We start from the raw sequence: 23,609 nt of genomic DNA, 5'->3' as shown, positions 1-23,609 counted from the left end.
CACAACGAGGGACCCTACTTGGCTCAAAGAGTACCAGCTCAGTGAATCATGGGTTAGCCTGCTCAACCCGCAGCCCCAGGTCCTCCGCCATAAACTTGCCACCCTGTTGTGACCTTACGTGGCAACTCTGGCAGGAGTTCCTGAATTGCGCAAAGGCCAGTGGGAGATACATGAGGAATTGACCAACAAATGTTTGAACTGGCTAGTGAAGAACAAGAGCTTTTCAGTCACACTGGCACATAACATTCTCTTAACCTGCAGAGTTAGGTGGATTGGGCGGGGTCAGGTAGACCTCCCAAGGGACTGTATTATCATTAACTTTAAAGATCCTAATTTGGTTTGTAGGCTATTACTAGAAGATGTGAATAGAGCAGTTGGGGAATCTAACATAGTCCTCTTACCCCTGGGGTATTTTTACAAACCCAGTCTCTGTCTTAGAAGTGATTATTCCAGACCACTGCCCGCCCCTGCATTTCTTTAAGGGGTTTCCTCATGGCCAATAAGGCTCAAGCAGGATTTACAACGTTCCAGTCTCATGCCACTTTGATGCGCTGGCTGGAGTCAATTGAGGGACAGTGCGGGCTCCCAGAGCAACAGCTCTATAGCTTGGGCACCCAATGGTCACCATGAGGTTGGGTCTTCCCATCTGGAAGGAGAGAGTAGGGCTAATACTACTAGTACTCAGATTTGAATAAACAGGGCCCGAACCTGCAAATGTAGTGTGCCCCAAGCCAGTTCCCCAGTTGTTCTTCCCACCGCAACCCAACCTGATCTTCCTCCCCAAATGCATGAGGCTGTTGTTTGTTCCCAATTGGTTTCTAGGGCTAGTGAAAAGAACATTATTCTCGAGGTACCCATATCTCCTGATTAACTAGGAATTGGCAGACATAATTGTTACCCTTGGCCTAAGAGCATGCAATGGGCATTTCCCGCCTGATTCCACTGCCAAGCCAACTGTTAAAAGGGGAGACTATTGCAGAAACATAGATTATGCACTACTTGATCTCATGAATTGGCACAAGATGGCAGATATGGAGATCAGTGATCGCAAGGGACCCACCTCAAAGACAAATCCTGTATGGAAAGCATATCCCCTAATACTGTAGTCATGAGTAATAATAGGCGTAAGGTGAAATGGGTGGATATTTCCAGCAAAGAGGCCTCATTGAACAGTATTTATGGAGCTGTCTAAAATGCACTAGTACGCTCTCCAGCCCTGGCAAGCACTTCCCTTCAGAAATTGGCCACGCATACATCCTTGTTTGAATAATTTACATTTTTTTTTTTAGAGGAAGGCTCCATCGCATAAATTGGTCTCTAGAACCCATAAAATGGTTTGACAAAAATTACAGAGTGGCTAAAACAGCTCTGATGGAAGCCCTAAAAAGCAACGTGAGGCCAGATATTTTAAAAGCTAGACCGGGTTATGCCAAGCTATCAAATCCAATAAGTCTAGGGGGGAAGCTAAGGTTTGGCGAGGATCTGCTGGAAGCTGCAGAGGGGGGTAGAGGGTAGATTGTTCTGGAATATGGACACTCACAGTTGCCACAAAGATCACGCTTATCCTGAATATCACATTTGTGAGGCAGACTGGGTGGGGCATTTCTCTGCCCTCTACTTAGATCCTCCCTTCAAAACGCCTCCACTCAATCCAGAAATCCTGCAATCTAGTAGAGCCGGATTGGAAGAGGCAGTGTCTTTTTCTATCGAAGAATCCTTTAATGCTCTTAAGGGATTGAAACTGTGGAAAGCCCCTGGGATGGACAAGATCCCATTGGGTATGTTCTGTGCAGAACCCCAGATCAAGGCCACTTATATTAATGTTTTGATTAACGCAATCACAGCAGGCACCCCATGCCGAAATCATGGAGAGGGGGTGAAATAATACCCATCTATCAAAAGGGCTCAAGGAAAGAACCAGGAAATTATCGCCCCATTACCCTGATAGATAACATAAAAAAATATATAGCAAGCATCTCTTGGTAAAACTTTGTGACTGGATCAGATCTAGCAAGGCCCTATCACACCTCCAAGCCGGCTTAATTCCTAAAACAAGTACCGTGGATCAGATCTTTCGTTTTTTTTTTTTACCATAAAATGGAAAATTGTTAACCGGGATCCGGGGGACGATTTTCATCGCCTTTGTAGATCTTCGTGCGGTCTTTGACCTTGTCCCGAGGGTAAAACTTTGGGAGGTCTTAATTAAAATTGTGGCTGCTTTAGGGCTATTGTCACTGATTCGGAATATGTACACTGAGAATTTTGCCAGAGTAAGATGGGACCCTGGAGGGGAACCACAAAGAATTTTCCAATAAGGCGTGGTGTACGGCAAGGGTTTCATCAATGAAAGTACCTCTTACCTGAGGAATTGCATAAACGATGCTCCCAAGATAGCTGGCTCCAAAGTACCATGTCTGTATTTGCAGACGACATACTCCTCAAAACTGCAGCAGGCCTCAACGCGCTTTTGATGAAGTTCATTCATTTTTGCAAGGACTATAGCCTTGAGGTAAATAGGTCCAAAATTAAATATATGGTATTTTCACACCGCAAGAAAGTCAAATGGAATGTGGCCCTAGACGGGGCAAAATTAGATAGGGTTCTAGAATTTGACTATTTAGGGGTGAGATTGTCACATTATAACAGTTGGTCAGCCCATATCGGGGAACACACTCTGCCCCTTAAGCATAAAGCTGGATCTATTGTCAGATTTGCAAGTAAAGCCTCTTACCCTCTATCACCTGCCTCAGAACTATATAAGGCCCAAGCATGTAGTACTGCTCTCTATTGTCCTGGACTATGGGGCCATTGTAATCTCGATATACTAAACAAAGGGGACAATTTTATTTCTAAGATTTCCTCTGAAGTTACCCAAAAGTACACCACTCCTCCCCTTGAGATTTGATCTAAACCTAAGGTTACCCTCAGACATAGCACATCTTAAACCTATTTTATTGTGGGTAAGGTTGTGGTCTACTGAGCAACTTATCCCCTACAGAGAGTTCCTTACCGACATTTTAGCCAACCAATTGGCCATGGATCCTGTGGATAGTTCATGTTAGAGCTTGGCTGGTTAAGCTAGGGTTGTTTGATTTCGGTCTTCACCCGACTTCAATGACCAGCAGTTCCCGGGGTCTAATCAAAGATCTTTGTTGGAATGTTGTCTTGGATCTTAAAATCTCTGCTGTTTCCACAGGTAGCATAATAGACCAGTATTTGTCTTTTAAATGTGGTTCTTTTTTTAGGATTTTATTAATTATCTGAGTACGCTAAAGGTAAGGTCTCGTTATATCAAATTTAGATTGGGGATCTTACCTACCACATCATTCACTGCCTGTTGGAGGAGTAATGTGAACTCCTCCAACCTCTGCCCTATGGGTTGTTTGACAGTGGAGAACGATGATCACTTCTTGTTTTTTTGTGTGGTGCTTATACCAAATAGCACGCTCACTGGATTATCCCTTTGTGCCGCCTCTTGGAGCTCCACAATTGGCATACTGCTCTGAGAATTTGTAGGGCTGATACTAGGAGCTGTGTCGTTTACTCGGTTGCCCATTACTTGAATTCTGTATGGCACCTCAGGAAAAGAAGCAATAAGCCTCCAACCCAGCATGTACTTTAGTTTTAATTGGCACAGTGCCTTTTTGAATGATTTTAAGTTATTTATTTGTCTGTTATTTTATATCTGTATGGTATCTTAGGAAGAGACCCCAATGCATTTTAACTTTAACTGGGTCAAAGACAGGCACTTTTGAATCATTTTGAATGACCTTTCGTATCTTTTGTCTAAGCACAATAACTATGCAATATGCCTTTGTTCAAAGGCCCTATTAAGCTGCTATATCACTGAATATTTATTTTTTCAATTTTTTATTGTATTGAATTGATTCTGTTTTGCCACGTTTTCCATTGAAGTTTTTATGTGTACTTTTACGGTTTTTTAGAACCAAAATAGTTAAATGATGAACTTGCCAGAAAATGCATAGTGGTAATAAGAATCCATATATTATTGTGGGAGTTTTTCTGGGAAACTATTTTCTAAACAAACATTTTCCACTCAACTGATCATTTTTCTTTTATAACGTGACAGAGTGCATTTTAGAACTTCCTAATGTACATAAAGGAGCCATTAAAGTGCACAATTTTCTAGCATACGTGGTATATTAGGTGATGTATGTTGTGGCTGTAGCATGCAGAGTTTAATACGTAAGCTTTTTGAAATCCTGTCCTCCTGGTGCAGCTTCTCTTCGTGTTTTAGATTTTTTCATTGAGATAGCATGGCCGTGCTCCCATAGCGTGCAGTTGCGTGTCCTAAGGAGACAGCCTGTCAAGTAATGTGCTGTAATATTTTTAATCTGCTTTGTTAGGCCATGTGACTGAGATAAATCATTTCATATGTTTTGATCTATTAGGTTGTTGAACGAGTAAAACTCTTTTTGCCAATGGCAGGACTTTTGCAGCTATTGGCGTGTTGAGCTTTGTTGATCTTCTAAGATCATGATCTCAACGTAGCTACCCTTTGGCTTTCCTAGTCAAGTGGCATAAAAACCTATTTGTCTGATGTTTTTTTCTATTCATTCCAAAACAACATGGAACATTTTGCTAAAATGTCTCTGGCACTGTATCTGTTTCTGTAATTGAGGTGGATTCAGCAAAATGCCAGGAGTACTGATAGAGACCTCAAGCATGCATTATTCTATATCAGTGGTTCCCAACCTTTTGACTTGGGTGGACCCCCACTTCATCATTACCGGAACCTGGGGACCCCTACTGAATCATTATTGAAATCCGGGGACCCCCAAGTGAGTTATTACTAAAAGCTGGGGACCTAATCTGTTGATATTATTTAATTTTCTAAGCAGTCACAGACCCCCTAAGGAGGCTTTGCGGACCCCCAGGGTTCTCCGGACCACAGGTTGGAAACCACTGTTCTAAATAACTTTATAGGTTTGACCCCTTTGCCACATCCTTAGTCACTAAACATAATCTTGTTTGCAGGACAAGAGCTCAAGATGTGGAAGGAGGTAAAATTACAGAGCGTAAATATAACCTCTAGGATGTTCTTTGCGTTGTCACTGCTGCTGTTTTCTTGACCCCTGATACAAGGAGTCACAAATGGAAAGTAAAGTCAGGGGTAGCAGCTGCTATGTCTAGATACTGCAACTGACATCCGTGCCAGTTGTGTTTACAAGTATAAACATATTAAAAAATGTTACAATATTCAGGCAGAAGCCAGTAAAACTGAATGCATGACATATATAAAATAATGTGTAGTGCAGATAAAACTCCAAGGTTACCTACAGGTCTGGGCCAGATTATTTTAAAAGTAGTTATTTTCTGAGATAGTGTTTGCAAGTGTGCGAAAGTAAGGATATTTTTGTCTTTGGCCTTATGTCTCATGTTCATCAATGACAGTGTGTATCCTCTCTGAAAAGAGATTTGAATGTACTTTGTTGCTACTGTACTTTCATTTTGTTAATTCAGCAGTTGGCTTTAAGAGAGAAGTAAATCACCTGAAAAACTGACAGGATTTTTCCTTTGAAATCTAATATGGGAAAATATGAGCTTTAATAATCTCTACCACACCCTGCTCCTACTGTGGTTCATGATATATTTGTGTTCATTATTGGACAGATTGAGTGTCATATTGATGTTGTATGGCAGCTTAAGGTGATGGAGCAGATTGTTCCTCGTTCATTTTCATGGGTACGAAATGTTGATTCGCTGAAGGAATTATGCTTTTTTAATTGTTGGCTGCATTCATTCTACTGATACCTTACTTTTTTGGCACTATCAACCAATTGGGCTGCACTTCTCACATAGCCTAGACTGGGCCTTTGCTTCTATTAACCCCCTAATACCTGCCCCTTGATTGTCTATCCTCCGAGGTGCCATCTTGAGATGGTCACCGCAAGGAGGATGCGAGCAGCTTACGTATTCACTGTCTCTTAACAATGCATCACTTAGTTAATTGAAATGTGCCAGCCACAGGGGTGTGGAATTTAACAAAATATCCACTTGTCCATGGGACAGGCTGTGTCATAAATCTACTTGTCCTGTTAAAAAAACAAAAAATCCACTTGTCCCTTTTGTCCCCCAATTAATGCGGTGACAAATTAAGGCAGCAATTTCATTATATAAGAGGTCTGATAGTACCCTATCTGATTATGCCAGGGCCCAGACTATAGTACAGTTTGAATAATAGCAATTTACTTCTTTTGCCACCTCTCTATAGATCACATACTTGGGCTGGAAGTAGTAGTGAGAAATAGTTACAGGGATGGAATGCACTTTTGAATCTGTGCAAACCTACTACCAGTTCTTCTCTGTCCTTTTCCCATACCGAGAAAGGTTGGAAATTTACACCTGACAATGGCAGAAGTATAACTTCTTCCAAGCTTGGGAAAAAAAAGTGGTTGGAGGAAAATGAATTTGTAAATGCTCAACAGATATTCACATGAGCAAATCTACTCATGAATATTTGCTTCAGTTAAAATGCAGTTTACAAATATTTACTAGGAGTTCTGGCCTACTTCTGTACCTTTTTGTGAATTCATGAAAGCCATAAATCCCCACTAATGCAAGGACATATCCCATGAATGCACTTTTGTGACTTTCTTTAAGAATTGGGCCTCTAACCAAGACCTTTTGTATTTATTAAAATTCTAGCTAATTATCTATCTATCCATTGGCTGGCTTCACTGTGAGTGCATGCCATTCTGCTCTCTCACAAGGAGCATATCTGCACACAGTTGTTTTGTTCAGTGCTAGGGACTAATGAATAATGTGTGCTTTTTGAGACCAGAAAATATTATTTCTACATGCCAATGTTTCTTATAATGGTGTGGGCCCAGCAGCTCTCGCAACAATTAAGGTTTACTGAAGCCATGCGAAAAGAAGACACGCTTTGACAAAAACAAAAGGCTGACCACTGGTTTTGGACCTATTGGCTTTACCAACCCTTGTTTATTTCCATGTTTCCCATAATCTTGTTTTAAAATTTTGCGCTGATTTTCCATTTTGAATATTTTAGCATGAGTCAACACATTTTACTAAATGATGTGTCAAAGAAATGGTACCAAAACTTTTTCTGTAGTTCAGCAAATCTTTTTTCTCCTAGTTCCCTTTTTAAAATTTGCCCTCCCCACGCTGCTTCTGTTGGCTTTAATGTGCATGCATTGCCCTGTAAAACTCAGACTTTTTGGGTTTGCCAATGTTTTTGCTGACTTAATTTATAGTAGTAGCTCAGAGGCAGTATCATACACTCCTTGGTTTAGAAATTAGGAGGTTGTGTATTTCAAAGAAAGCAGTGATGTATCCCATAAAATCCTTTTTGGTATTGGTGTTGTTTTGAATTGGAGACCTTGTGTCTACCAACTGAATGTTGACCACCAAAGGGTTTCCAGTAAGGCACAATAAGATGGTTACTGTTTTTTTCCCACAAGGAGCTTTGGGCCCCATTCAGAAACTACATTTTACAGTACGTTTAGTAGTACTACAGTAGTTCTACAAAATGCTATTCATAAACCTAAGTGTGGAGACCACAGCCTCTCCTCTCTTTGCTGTAGGAATATTTCTGCACCGTAACCTTATGATTTAGTAGAAAATGTGGGTGAGACAAAGGGGAGTGTCTGGAAAATAGGGCATACATACTCCTAAATATGAGGGTTTTGGGAGGAATAAGCAGGAGTTTTAGGGGGGGTTAAGGAGTGGTTTAATGAGGGGTAAGGAAGGATTTAGATAAGGGTAAGGAGGGGGTTTGGAAGGGAGATGCTAATAAAATACCCACCCACAAAATTGTAAGAACATTGCTGTGTGCAAACCACACTTTTAAAGTTACCACAGCCAAAAAGGTCCCAAAACAATAGGAAATGTACGCCAGACAAGCCTTGGAGTAGATGAAACACCACTCATGGCCACTCATGTACTGCAAGACACTACAATAGACAATAATGGAGGTAGCGACTTTAACAGTCCATTGGAAGTAATATTAAATACATTTAATTATTTTGACTTTTAAATTAAATGCTATATGTAGTTGACTTTTGTGTTATGAAGTTAGATCAAATTAAAATGTAGGAATTTTATAATTTTCAATTGTAATTATTAACCTATTTGAAAACATTTTAATTGAACTTTTAATAAAAAATGTATTTAATATGATAGGATGGATATTTTCATTTTTAGTAAAACGTGTATGGATTAAATAATATTATTCATTATATAATAAATAACCAGATTGATTAGTTAATGTGCTGTAATTTTGTATTTTATTAATTTCATTAAGTTAATATTTTTAAAAAAATGTATTAAGCTTTATTATTTTTCCTCCACTTCACCATAGGAAGATATCTGCATTGATGATGCAGATTTCTACTTCTGTGTGAAAAGTTATCAGTAGTAACTTTACACTTATAAACTTAGTCTTAGCTTTCTCCACTCATTGATTTTAAGAGGTGGAGGTCTGCATTTAGTTCTTAATCTACTCTCCAAATGCATAGAAAAAAAGAGATGTGGGGGGGGGGAACTTGCACTTGGCTTCAATAGTAGATATACACATGAGTAAATCTACACATGTAAATTTACCTTTGTGTATCGGGCACTTTGAATAGAAATACGTTTAACCCTTCTTGCTCCTTTCAAAAATGGTGATGCTGCACACACTGTTGCCTTATTATTTTTTCTCTCACGCTTATATTATACGGGACCTTTTAAGGTAATATCTTTCCCTTCAGAGACTGGCCTTCATTACTTAGCTAATTATCTGTATAAAGGGCAATCAGTACGAGATTTGATGTCTCTAAAAACGCGCGCAGAGCAGTGGGTGTAGGATCTGGAATTTGCGGGTGGTTTCTTAACAGGGAACTGTAGTTTCCTGAAGAATCAGTAATTAGGTGAGATCTAGTTTGCACAAGAGGCTGATAGCAGACAGTGTGTTCTTTCTCCGTATCCCGCAGGCTTCAAGTTGCAGATGGTGAGCAGGAGCTGCTATAGCAATATGTTTGGCTTATATTAAGTTGTTATTTATTTATTTGCAGTCACGTGTGGCTGTGGTTCCAGCTAGCCATTAGCTTGCAAGTCACTTGGGATTTCATTCATTTTTTTTCAGTTCTTACTGTGAGCCCGTTCATACGTTTTAAAAGTGGCGAGGCTGCCGTCGTATTTCAGATCTTTCAGGCAGTGTCCTAAACTTTCCGTGACCGTCTCAGCTAACATTGAGATCAGCCAGCATGTGCATATTCCCTGCTGTATATTTACATTTGCAACAGTAACTTTGGTTTGTTTCAGCAGCTCGTGGTGTGCAGGAGGGCAATAATACTGAGCTGCTTGCAGTGGCAACATGCCACCTATCCTTGTGATATGAATTAATAGTTCATGGTCATATTGCAGTCAAATAGCATGCATAGTTTCTTGTTGTAGAGACCTTCAATAGTCAGCCATGTATTCATATATTTAAAATAGTATTCAGTTTATTTTGTTATTTTTAAGTAGTGCACCACTTAAACAGAGGGCTCCCTCTGTTCATGGTTGCCATTACACCAAGTATATTTTTTCAAAGAGGCTGGTACCACAGGTTGAGACGTGGCTCAGAATAGTATTTTGTTGTCTAATAACGTGTTTCAGATTCCCCCTACCTCTGCCTATGCATAAGAGGAGCTGCAGAATGTACATTTCCTTTGTCAAGAGCATCCTGGTCGACTGGGAGCTGCTCTTGTGATATGACAAACTGACTCTACCATCCTTCTATCTGCTTGTATATTGCTTGCGATATGTATTGCACACCTGAATGGCTTTTTGGGGGTGATAACCAAGATTAAGTTACAATTAAAATTCCAAAGGAAGACGGGGTATTGTGGATGTTTCTGATGGAAAGTATTTCAAGGTAAAATAGTCAATCCAACAGTGACCAAATATTTTGCCCGCAGTAGTACCCGTACTCAAGCAAAACCTTCAAGCACGGGATTTGTAAAACATGACCCATGTTTAGTAATACTATGACCTGACTATTCGCTATTCGAGAAAAACTGCTAATATGGCATACATTCTAACCCGCACTATATTAGAGCAACTCTTTCATGTGTTCCTCCCCATTTCAGTCCCTCACACAGTTATGGCTGGGCCAAAATAATCAAGGGACTTGATACCAGTGAAACCAAAGCACCCACAAACTCAGGGTGACCCATTTCATAAAACATGGAAATCAAAAAAGGCACTTTGGGAGATTTTTGAATATTCCTTTTTCATTTGTCAACATTCTACATCAAATGAATCAAGCCTCTAGTGACACCCTATTTTTCCTGTACTCCAGTGAAGTTTTAAAGTACTGGATTAGGTAACTACCTTAAGCAACGAGTCAAAATTTGGCATTGCCAATTACTGATTTTGGATTAGTGAAATAAAGCCAGGGAGCAGCTAGTATCCAGTACCCTTATTAGAAAAATGAATCACAGACAGGGTGCCCCAGTAGACAGTGACATAATAAAACTTGAGGCCTCCCCCCCCCCCCCATCCCCCCCCCTGCATAATAGATGGATGGACTCGCCCACCACCTGTCAGTTTTTCTGAGGGGTCCCACTGGAGGTCACACATCCCCCCTCCCCCTGAACTGCGGGCTTATGTTATGCCACTGAGTGTAGAAGCGGTGGAGGGATAACTCCGAGCTGAACAATGGGGGATGCAGGGGGCAAATCTACACAGATAGGGTAAAGAAAGATACACGCTTGTTGTATTTAATGTGGGGCAGTTTGTAGGTGGGTAATGAGTATACGTTTCTTGGCTTTTCTCTCCCATTAAATTCTAGGTTTCTGTATTTGTGCTGATGTGTGTTTTTTGTGACAGTCGGGCAGATCAGTCTTTTGAGACATGTTAGGCTCTTTAGGGCTCGCTCTGTTTGCTTATTGCTCCCTTCTTGAACTTCGTCCTCCGCTAGATATTGTTTTTTTTGTTGATTTGTAATAAATGGAGGTCGACAGCTTTATCTCATTCTTGCAATGAGTGATTCTTGCTTGATGATAGAAATTAAAGCGATGGTTCCTTTTTTTCTTTCAATGCACTGACAATCAGAATAACTGTTAGGCTAAAAATATTCATGGTGAATGGACGGGAAACAGGCTGCTACACTACCACACCTGATGCACTCTGACGGCTGGGACTCGGCTAAAGTACTGTATCTCATTAAGCACACAGCAACCCTATGGGAGCGCTTGGTACGGGTGGTGTCGGGGAAGGCTTTACTAGGGATTTCAATTTTTGGGGCTTGCCTGCCTTTTGAACTCTAGCTGATGCAGTGGACATCACAGTGTGGTGGGAAGGGGATGTGAGACTTTGGGAGGCCGTTACCCTAATGAAGACTTTATTTCCTTTGAGGCAGCAGAGGAAACATTTGCAGTGGGAGATGGACAGTTTCTATTGCACGGTGGTATAGCTAATATAGTTAGGGAGCTGTGGCCCAGTTACCCAGCTGCTCCTCCATCCTCACACCTCTTTTGGGTGTTTTGGAGCTCCGAGGGAGACGTCATCTGGTCTCACCTATACAAAGCTATGATAACTGAAAGAGCACAAACCTAGTTCCTGGCCATCACCGCATGGAAGGAGGGCTTGTGGGCTCAGATTGAGGAGGCATGATCTCACAGTATGTGCTCGTTAGTGCGCACAGTATCCTGCAATGCACAATTTAAATTAGTGCACTTGAACTATCATACTTATCTTACCCCAGTGTTGCTCCATAGGATAGACTCCACAAAATCAAGGGGGTATCACTGATGCCCGGAACACAGAGCATTCTTTCTACACCTTGCATAGCATTGCCCGCCTGTTAAGGCATTCTGGCAGACTATGTTGCAACACCTGGGGACCCCATGTGGCATACACATATAGCAGGACCCTATGATCAGTTTAGTTTATGATCAGTTTAGTGGGTGATATAAAGACACATAAGGGAAAGAAGATGGAATACAAATTACCCAGTTGACCTTCTACTAGCGAAGCGTAGTTTGCCAATCTCTTGGGTGGGCCAATTGGGACAGAGCATGGCTCACTGGAAGAGGAAAGTGATCAAATGGGTGGTGGCAGAGAAAGTTATTCTTTGAAGATGTTGGCGAGATGATAGAGTAGAGGAGGACTTACAGGTTTGGGGTGCACTATTGACCAAGTTTGAGGGAAGGGAGGAAATGTCATCAGTGGAATCAACAGAAGATGAGAAATTAACATAGGCAGGGTGTTGTAGACTGGTACTGCAACAACGACGGATCCTCCAACATCGTTTGGAGGGGAGCATATGAAAATAGAAGCAAACATGATATCTGCATTGGGTAATGGTAAAAAATGTGGTAATAAATGTAATCTGCATGTCAGATGATTGAAAATGGCAGTGATCTTATCTATTGTAATGGTTGTTGCAATGGTGGTTATATTCGACCTTTAATTGAAGATTAAAACAAGCAATAAAAAGATTCTTTAAAAATATATATATCCTGGTGCTATTTTACCCCCACTCCCCCAGCGTGCAATTTAAATCTTTTCTTGCATTTTACATATTTTGAACCAGTAGCTTTATAAAGAGAAATAGTTGCATCACAATGCAGGCCAGATGTCCCGTTGGAAGCTTCAGCATCTGTACACAAAGGCAATCTATACAGTGAAAAAATCCAACATTGCTGCAAAGATCGACAAGAATTTGAACAGAACAGCTGTGTTTTCCAAGATAACATACAGCCTGCTGCGCCTTTCCAGCTGCTTCTTGTTAAGAAGTTGAAACTTCAATATTAATCCACCTGTGTGCATACATTTTACAGTGCTATTCCATGCTGCACAATTGTAAAAAAAAAAAAAAAAAAAAAATGACATTTATTAAGCATATAACAATTTCATTTCGTTTATATAAAGAAATAGAATTTCAACTTTAAAAAAACAGAATTGCTGAAAGCCATGACTAAGTCACAAACAAAGTTACCAATACAGCCAATCTCATTATAATTTCAATGGTATTTAGTAGTAAGTGACATGCCTGAAATTATGCGAGATTACATTGATTGGCGCAAACAGTTTGTTTTCTGGGTCCAGAAAACAGTGGAGCAGCAAAGAGCCAGAAAGAGGTGGCGCTTACATTTATTTGCATTTGTATCTTGCGTGCACTTTTTCAACCATTGCTTTAGTAGGTCAAGGATTGCAAGAACTGTGGGCTGAATATCAATAATTTGGAAGAGGATTACTGTTTTTAGAAGACTTTTGTAGCTGCAGGAAAAAATGGCAGTACAAAAAGGGTTTTTTCAGGTGCAAGTAGGAAAACTGTGACATTATGCTTTATAGATGTAGTTGGACTCCAACAGAAAGTATGCCTGGGCATCAAATACAAGTGAATCGGATGGCTAAAAACTGGCCCGCATTTAAAAATTGAGACCGTTTTCAATCAATCAATCAATCAAATCATTTGTAAAGCGCACTACTCACCCGTGAGGGTCTCAAGGCACTGATGGGGGGGGGGGGGCTGCTACTGATCGAGCAGCCAGGTCTTTAGCTGTCTCCTGATGGTAAGTAGGTCCTGTGTCTGACGTAGGTGGGTGGGAAGAGTGTTCCACGTCTTGGCGGCAAGGTGGGAGAACGGTCTGCCGCCGGCGGTTGTTCTATGGATGTGTGGGACGGTGGCGAGGGCAAGGTCGGCGGAGCGAAGCTGTTGGTTTGGGGTGTAGAAGGAGAGCCGTCTGTTGAGGTATTCTGGTCCAGTGTTTTGAAAATATAAAAAGCTAACCTGCATAACTGTTTTGCAAGGTATGGGAGACGGCATGGGTTTCAGTTTCCTGGAAGAAAGCTTTGTGGTAATATCAGGGAAATAAACTGTAAAATCCTGTCCACTAGACAATAAAAAAGACTCAAATTGATCCAAAAAACGTCCAACACACTGACTTGTCAGATCAGCCCATCTGGCACTGCGTGATTGTCCTGCGGGCCTGTCTGCTTTGGATTGTAGTTTCCTTGAACATCTGGCAAATATTAGCAATATCATTCGTCTGAGATGCAGCTGCAAAAAGATTGTTAAAATATGTTGTTTCTCTTTTTTTTTTTTTTTCAAAACAGTTAATAGCTCGATTATCATCATTTCTGAGCTCTGTAAATAATCAGTGCTCTCATGCTCTTTAAAAATCAGTTCAAGCTGCCCCAATTCTTAAAATTAGAAAGAAGTACAGAAAAAAGTTTGTAAGAAAATGTCTCCCTGTTGCAGTTACCCCCCACTTTTTGCCTGATACTGATGATGACTTGACTGAGAAGTGTGCTGGGACCCTGCTAACCAGGCCCCAGCACCAGTGTTCTTTCACCTAAAATGTACCATTGTTTCCACAATTGGCACACCCATGGCACCCAGATAAGTCCCTTGTAAAAGGTGCCAGTGGTACCAAGGGCCCTGTGACCAGGGAAGGTCCCTAAGGGCTGCAGCATATGTTGTGCCACCCTAAGGGACCCCTCACCTAACATATGCACACTGCCATTGCAGATTGTGTGTGTTGGTGGGGAGAAAAAGGCAAAGTCGACATGGCATCCCCCTCAGGATGCCATGCACACAAAATGCTGCCTGTGGCATAGGTAAGTCACCCCTCTAGCAGGCCTTACAGCCCTAAGGCAGGGTGCACTATAACACAGGTGAGGGCATAGCTGCATGAGCAATATGCACCTACAGTGTCTAACTCTATTCTTAGACATTGTAAGTACAGTTGTGGCCATATTAAGTATATGGTCTGTGAGTTTGTCAAAAACGAAGTCCACAGCTCCATAATGGCTACACTGAATACTGGGAAGTTTTGTATCAAACCTTCTCAGAATAATAAACCCACACTGATGCCAGTGTTGGATTTATTAAAAAATGCACACAGAGGGCACCTTAGAGATGCCCCATGTATTTTACCCAATTGTTCAGTGCAGGACTGACTGGTCTGTGCCAGCCTGCTGCTGAGAGAGACGAGTTTCTGACCCCATGTGGTGAGGGCCTTTGTGCCCTCTGAGGCCAGAAACAAAGCCTGCTCTGGGTGGAGATGCTTCACACCTTCCCCCTGCAGGAACTGTAACACCTAGCAGTGAGCCTCAAAGGCTCAGGCTTCGTGTTACAATGCCCCAGGGCACTCCAGCTAGTGGAGATGCCCGCCCCCTGGACACAGCCCCCACTTTTGGCGGCAAGTCCAGGGGAGATAATGAGAAAAACAAGGAGGAGTCACCCACCAGACAGGACAGCCCCTAAGGTGCCCTGAGCTGAGGTGACCCACTGCCTTTAGAAATCCTCCATCTTGGTTTTGGAGGATTCCCCCAATAGGAATAGGGATGTGCCCCCCCTCCCCTCAGGGAGGAGGCACAAGGAGGGTGTAGCCGCCCTAAAGGACAGTAGCCATTGGCCACTGCCCTCCCAGACCTAAACACACCCCTAAATTCAGCATTTAGGGGCACCCCAGAACCCAGGAAATCAGATTCCTGCAACCTTAACAAGAAGAAGTACTGCTGACCTGAAGCCCTGCAGTGAAGACGGAGACGACAACTGCTTTGACCCCAGCCCTACCGGCCTGTCTCCCAAGACGAATCCAACAGGGACCAGCGACCTCTGAAGCCTCAGAGGACTGCCCTGCAACCAATGACCAAGAAACTCCCGTGAACAGCGGCCCTGTGCAACAACCTGCAACTTTCTTGCAACAAAGAAACAACTTTAAAGACTACACGTTTCCCGCCAGAAGCGTGAGACTTTCCACTCTGCACCTGACTCCCCCGGCTCGACCTGTGGAAAACCAACACTTCAGGGAGGACTCCCCGCGACTGCGAGCCAGTGAGTAGCCAGAGACGACTACCCTGAGCCCCGACGTCTGCAGAGGAAATCCAGAGGCTCCACCTGATCGCCACTGCCTGTAACAAGGGACCCGACACCTGGAACCAACACTGCACCCACAGTCCCCAGGACCTGAAGGAACCGAACTCCAGTGCAGGAGCGACCCTCTGTCTAGCCCAGGTGGTGGCTACTCCGGAGGAGCCCCCCCTGTGCCTGCCTGAACTGCTGAAGTGACCCCCGGGTCCCTCCATTACTTCCTATCTAAAACCCGACGCCTGTTTGCACACTGCACCCGGCTGCCCCTGTGCCGCTGAGGGTGTACTTTCTGTGCCTTCTTGTGTGTCCCCCGGTGCCCTACAAAAACCCCCTGGTCTGCCCCCGAGGACGCGCTGGCAGTCTGGAACAGGGGCACCCCTGTTCTCCATTGAAACCTATGTGTTTTGGGCACCTCTTTGACCTCTGCACCTGACCGGCTCTAAACTGCTGATGTGGTAACTTTGGGGTTGCCTTGAACCCCCAACGTTGGGCTACCTTGGCCCCAACTTTGAGACTTGTAAGTGTTTTACTTACCTGCAAACTAAACATTTACTTACCTCCCCCAGGAACTGTTGATTTTTGCACTGTCCACTTTTAAAATAGCTTATTGCCATTTTTATAAAGACTGTACATGACATTGTGATCATTCAAAGTTCCTAGAGTATCTAAGTGAAATACCTTTCATTTGAAGTATTACTTGTAAATCTTGAACCTGTGGTTCTTAAAATAAACTAAGAAAATATATTTTTCAATATAAAAACCTATTGGCCTGGAGTAAGTCTTTGAGTGTGTGTTCCTCATTTATTGCCTGTGTGTGTACAACAAATGCTTAACACTACCCTCTGATAAGCCTATTGCTCGACAACACTACCACAAAATAGAGCATTAGAATTATCTACTTTTGCCACTATCTTACCTCTAAGAGGAACCCTTGGACTCTGTGCACACTATTTCTTACTTTGAAATAGTATATACAGAGCCAACTTCCAACAAAGATAAAAAGAATGTGTAGGCAGAGTATGCATGGATCTGATGGAGTTATCTGAAAAAATTTCAAAATCTGAAAGAACCCCTCCTTTTTTTGCTTTTTAGATATGTAGTTTCGGGACACCCTACCGCGGGAGTAGTTTTGGGACGCCCTACAGCGGGAGCCCTGAAAATTCCACCCATTAATGTGTTTTTTTGACCTGGCATTTCTTCCATCCAAAATCTGTTTGTGTCTGGCAACGCAAATGGATGCCACTAGCCTTTTCAAATCCCCTTGCATACATGTAAAAAAGAACATTGTCTTGGAGGCCCTGCATTCGTTATTGTGCTCCTAGGTTCACTGTGTTATTGAGACACGGTGCATTGAAGGCAAGTAGGGCCAGATAAATGTAGGTTTAGGTGTGCAATTTCCTAATAGTGAACATTAGCAATTCGCTTTTTAGGAAATCGCGAAGTGGGCTGTGTAACAGTGTGTTTTACACTGTTTGCGATTCCTGATGGGGTCATAAATGACCTACCTAGAGGTAGGTTGCACTTTGCGACCCAGTTGATAATGGCCACACTCACAGGGATGGTGGCCTGCTGGGGACAGCAGACCATGCCTGTGACTGCCTTTTAAATAAAGCAGTTTTTTGTGAAATGCAGCCCGTTTTCCTAAAAGGAAAAGGAAAACGGGATGCATTTCAAACAAAAAAGTTTTCTTTTCATTTTTTCAGAGTAGGTACCACTACTTGCTCTGAAAAAATATTTTTGCTAACATTTACAAATTGGAAAGGGTCCTGTGGGGACCCCCTCCCATTTGCAAATGGGTTACTAAGTTGGTGGTAACTGTGAGTGTTTTTCGACTGCATTCACAATCGCAAAACAATCTTACATCGCCCTGCGACTAGTTATTAGGAAGGGATTGCCTTGGCACACCCCTTCCTAATAACGACTCGCAAAAACATTTTGGTATTTGGTAATGGATTGCCGAATTTCAAAATGGGGTCTGTACATCCAGAAATGTTTTTTTTTTCTGGTCGCAAAAGCATTGTACATCTGGCCCAAAGTCTGTAACTGCCTTTTTACAGAGGTGTTGTGGTCAAGAAGAGAATTGGCCCAGAAGTAGGGTCAATGAAAACAACTTCTTTCCAGCACTGCAAATTTATGAGTCAATAATTTAAATGTGTGTGCTCAACTAGGTTGGAAAGTAGCATTTCACAGTAGCATTTACGTAAAAGTCATTGCTCGAAGATGTAAGCCTGTAAGCTGGTTAGGTGCGAGCGTCATGGCAATAAAGGGTTGCATTCAGATGAAGGCTCTCGTTTATTGCCCCGTAAGTGGTAGGGAACATTGCCCAGAGTGGCTAGTATCCTTTGGTAGTGTCTCCCTTTGTTCGTGTACTGGCGCTCATTGTTTAAATTCTAAAGCAGGTCATTATCAAAACCTCATCACTGAATGCAGTTTTGACATACCAGTCTGCCGATGTCTTAAAAAATATTATTTTACTTTCATCACTTGACAGACTACATCAGGAGAAGATGTGAGAGACTTCACCAAAGTGCTGAAAAACAAGTTCCGGTCTAAAAAATACTTTGCCAAACACCCACGACTTGGGTATCTACCCGTACAGACAGTTCTGGAAGGTGATAACTTGGAGACGTAAGTTTTGCTACAAAACAATGACTTGCATTGTTCTCAGGAATATTTTGGTTTGCAGCCATTTACACAAAGTGACTAGCTCAACAGAACGAATGCTGTAATGGAATAGCTTAGTCTGGTTAAATTACTCAGTGTGTGTGTGATTCCTACTGGCTCAGAAGACCACTTTGTTGATTGAAGTATTTTTGGCCACTGCAAGTTCACCTGTATTAACCTGTCTCAGTGTATTCCCCTGCCTCCTTCTCCACATTGTAAATTGTTTGTGGCCTTCCGTTTGTTTTTTCCCCTTAGCCTCCCTTGGGAGGCTGTTGTGTGGCAAACTCCTGTTTGACAGGTACAGTCGAGTTGTAAAACCATAGAGACTGGCTCTGACTTGAAAACAGAGAAAGGATTGCATCTATGTCCCATCTACATGGCACTGCTTGAGTCATTTCCTGATGGTAATAGTCTCAGGAGCTACCCATAAACCTACAAAGGATGTGGTTCACAATGTATTAAAGACAACAATGGTCCTAGTAGGTGTCACAAAAAACCAGCAAGTTGTTAGTTATGAATCCTATCTGTTTGCAAAGGTAACACATATATATATAATTTTAAGGAGAGACATATGGTCACATTGGACCATATTATGCAAAATAGGAAGCAAGGAACTCTGGGTAGTTCTGAAGTTTAAGCGGAGAACAGCTCCTTTCTATGAAGCAACCTACAACAGCGTTTCTTCGTTTTTCTAGCAGAGCTTTCAAACATAGGCTTAGCACAATGCCATCCACGCTGAGCTAGAAAGTGACAAAATCTTTTGCAATTTTTACAGCAAATCTTTACCCTGAGTGTGTGGATTGCTATAATACCATTATAGACCCCTTAATGTCAGCTTTCCCAGTTGTTAATGCCTTTTCCCTCCTAAAAGGCCCATGCCTGTGGCTTGGGACCATAACTTAAAGTGAAGGCATTTAATAAAAGGTATAGCCCATCAGCAGCACGTAATGATATTTATCAAGAAGAATTGGTCACTTTTTTCCAGATGTTTAGTATTCATCGGCTCAACAAATCATTTTGATTTGATGATTGGGAGAAGAAGCTTTGTAGCAGGAGCAACAACAGAGATAGTATAATGACAATCATTAGAAATCTTACAAGTTTTGAAGTTACTGCTCCAGGATGCAATTGAACCACATGAACACAAAATCCTGGCCTTGCAGTGTAAAGACATACTAAATAAGGTAGCTTTAAAAAAAAAAAAAAACATAGACAGCCTGGTGTGGGAGTGGTAAGAGAGTAAACATATTGTGTGCTTGTGTATATGTATGTATATATATATATATGTATGTATATATATATATATATATATATATATATATATGTTTGATGGCTTGTGTAGCTGCGGATACACATGCTATGCATATCCCTTCCGACATCTAGTGATGGGCTCGGAGTGTTACAAGTTGTTTTTCTTCGAAGAAGTCTTTTCGGAGTCACTGGATCGAGTGACGACTCCTCTCGGTTCCATTGCGCATGAGCATCGACTCCATTGTTAGATTGTTTTCTTACCGCTGTCGGGTTCGGACGTGTTTCCTCTCGCTCTGAGATTGCGATTCGGAAAACCTTAGAAAACTTTCTTATTCGTCGGTATTGTTTCGATCGCATTTTCCATCTAGCATCGAACCAGTAGTACTGTTGGAATCTTCTTTTTTTGCCCTTCTGGGCGCGTGCGCCTAACTCGGGCCTATTCGGGCCTGCCGCGTGGAAAGCCTGATGGACTCCATTCCGATTCTGCCCTTGGTGCCATGCAAAGTACCCCTATACAGACCAGCACTTGGTTTGTAATTTGTGCCTTTCTCCAGAACATCGGGAGGAAAATTGTGCGGCCTGTCATTCATTTCTTTCAAAGAAGACTCTCTTAGATTGCAGAGCTAGAAGACTCGAGATGGCGTCGAAACGCAGTGAACATCTCGACGTCGCTGAAGAAGAGCAGGAGCAGTCTCCATCTGAGACACAGACTCCAAACAGGAATTGAAGGACGACAGACCCATCACAGCTGGACAGTATGTGAGTATGTCTGCCCCTACACCCCTGCACAAAAGACATTTAAAGGCCTTGGGTACACCACTGCTGGAAGGCCATGGTTCGGCCTGAAAAAAAAAATGTTGGCGACCGTCCTTTGGAGTCGGTGCTGAAAACGGCCACTCCTCCATCTACTTCGGAGTCAAGTAAATCTGTCAAAGGCTGCATTTCGGACTCCAGTAAAAAAGCCCATTCTTCGGAGTCTGAAATTCGGCAGTCGGCTTCGGAGGTGAGACCTTCCATTACCTTTGCGGGACCGAAAAAACAACAAACTTCGGAGCTGAGAAAATCCTCATATACAGAGGAACAAGGACTTTACATTTTTTTGGGGAGAAACCCATAAAACCTCTGAGGAAGAGCCTGACATAGAGCCCATTTTACAAATTATGAATGAGAGACAATCCAGAATACACATCCATAAAGAGACAAGAAGAATTTTCACTGCACCTCCTTTAAAAACAAAAAGAAAGCTGGCTTTCCAAGAGGAAAAGGACTCAGTACAGCCACCAGCAAAGGTGCAAAAACAAAAGGAGAAACCAATACCTCTTCATACTTCTCCTCCTCATTCTCCACAATTATCTGGCTCACCTCACACCAGCCCACCACCAATGCCTACTCCAACACATTCATTATATTCACAGAGAGATATGGCAGATCCATGGGATCTTTATGACTTTGATCCCATCCCAGATAATGACCAGATACTTACCCATCAAAACCATCTCCACCAGAAGATACCACTGCATACAACCAGGTCATATCCAGGGCAGCAGCTTATCATGGGGTAACCATGCATTCAGAGCCATTGGAAGATTTCTAATTTAATACACTATCTTCTACACATTCCAGGTACCAGTGTCTCCCAATGTTACCAGGCATGGTAAAACACGCAGACCAAATTTTTAGCGAGCCTGTAAAAGCTAGGATTATCACACCTAGAATCGATAAAAAGTATAAGCTTGCACCCTCTGACCCAGATTACATTACTCACCAGGTCCCTCCAGATTCAGTGGTAGTCAGTGCAGCAAGAAAGAGGGCAAGTAGCCAGTCTTCAGGAGATGCACCTCCTCCTGATAAGGAGAGCAGAAAATGTGATGCAGCAGGAAAAAGTTGCTACACAGGCAGCAAATCAGTGGAGAATTGCAAATTCTCAGGCACCTTTAGCTCGCTATGATAGGGCCCATTGGGATGAAATGCAGGTTATTATACAGCATTTCCCAAAAGAGCACCAGAAGAGGGTACAGCAAGTAGTAGAAGAGGGGCAAGTGATTAGTAATAATCAAATAAGATCTGCCCTTGATGCTGCTGATACAGCTGCAGGGAGCGTAAACACTGCCATCACAATCAGAAGACATGCATGGCTGTGCTCCTCTGGGTTTAAACCAGAAATTCATCAGGCTGTCTTTAACATGCCTTTTTGATAAAGAGCACCTCTTTGGCCCAGAAGTGGACACCACTATTGAAAAACTGAGAAAGCACTCAGATTCTGCTAAACCAATGGGCGCTTTGTACACCACCCCACATAGAGGTTCATTTTGCAGGCCACAGTTTTGAGGAGGTTTTAAACCACAATCCTCAGAGGCTTCCACCTCCCAAACAAAGCAACCACAACAAACACAGTATCAACGAGGTGGGTTTAGAGGATCCTATAGAGGTCAATACTTCATAAATAGAGGTAAATTCCAAACCTCTAACAAACATCAATACAACCTAAACAATGACTTCCTTCCCTCCCATCCACTCCACACATCTCCTGTTTGGCGAAGACTACAGCAGTTCCACTGTCATTGGCAAAATATCACCACAGACAACTGGGTATTATCAATTATCCACAATGGCTATTGCCTAGGATTGATATCCACCCCTCCAAACATTCCGCCAAGATATCACAAGTTGTCTCCCGAACATACAGTTCTGTTACAACAAGAAGTACAATTTCTACTGTTCAAACAAATAATAGAATTAGTTCCACAGTCCCAACAAGGAACAGGAATATACTCACTATACTCCCTAAATCCCAAAAAAGATGGCACACTCAGGCCTACATTCGACCTCAGGCCCCTCAATTTATACATCTTGTCAGAGCATTTTCACATGGTAACACTGCAAGATGTTATTCCACTACTGCAATACAAGTCTTTATGACTGCTGTAGACCTCAAGGATGCGTATTTCCACATACCCATCCACCCATCACACAGAAAATACCTCAGGTTTGTCATAACAGGAAAACACTACCAGTTCAAAGTGTTGCCATTTGGCATAACAACAGCTCCAAGGGTGTTCACAAAGTGTCTAGCAGTAGTAGCGGCATACTTAAGACAACACATCCATGTCTTTCCATATCTAGACGATTGGCTAATAAAATGAAGCAATCTTACACAATGCCAAAAACATACTCGTTATGTGATAAAAACTCTGCACACAATAGGGTTTTCTATAAACTACCAAACGTCACACCTACAACTGTACCTATGTCCTATCCTAAATACTCAACTAGCTCTAGCGTATCCAAATATACAAAGGATGCAAGCTTTCCAAAATGTAATACCACTGATACAGCCAAATCAACAATACACTGTAAGATTTATCTTCAAGATTCTAGGAATGATGGCATCTTGCATAGCAATAGTCCCACATGCAAGAATAAACATGAGGCTCTTACAACAGTGCCTTGCACAACAATGGTCACAAGCACACGGTCAACTTCAAGATCTAGTGTTGATGGACCGCCAAATACATATGTCCCGTCAATGGTGGAATTGCTGCAATTTAATGAAAGGGCGGTCGTTTAAAGACCCTGTGCCTCAGACCATAATTACAAAAGATGCATCAGTGATTGGTTGGGGAGCTCACCTAAACAATAAGACCATTCAAGGGCAATGGGATGTCAAACAGAAACAGCTACACATAAACCACTTAGAATTATGAGCTGTGTTCCTTGCCCTAAAAGCATTTCATCCTCTTCTCAAACAGAAGAATGTTCTCATAAAAACAGACAACATGACAACCATGTATTATCTTAACAAACAGGGAGGAACACATTCATCTCAGCTGTCCCTTCTAGCCCAAACAAATTGGAAATT

General features: G+C 42.2%; 1 protein-coding gene across 7 annotated transcripts in view; it reads left to right on the top strand.

Moving 5' to 3' along the window:
• Nucleotides 1-23,609, top strand: part of UTRN (utrophin) — a 1,374,288-nt gene that overhangs the window by 1,228,965 nt on the left and 121,714 nt on the right. For 6 of the 7 annotated variants that reach the window (XM_069235249.1, XM_069235248.1, XM_069235247.1 and 3 more), the window contains one exon: nucleotides 18,327-18,463. In XM_069235249.1, the coding sequence (XP_069091350.1) occupies nucleotides 18,327-18,463 (137 nt within the window). Of the gene's footprint in view, nucleotides 1-18,326; nucleotides 18,468-23,609 lie in introns of those variants that run through there. The other variant, XM_069235251.1, reaches the window with a different exon arrangement.

The sequence above is a fragment of the Pleurodeles waltl genome, chromosome 5 (genome assembly GCF_031143425.1).
Source record: "Pleurodeles waltl isolate 20211129_DDA chromosome 5, aPleWal1.hap1.20221129, whole genome shotgun sequence".
NCBI classification, from domain to species: Eukaryota; Metazoa; Chordata; class Amphibia; order Caudata; family Salamandridae; genus Pleurodeles; species Pleurodeles waltl.
This window is presented reverse-complemented; position numbering and strand designations above follow the sequence as displayed.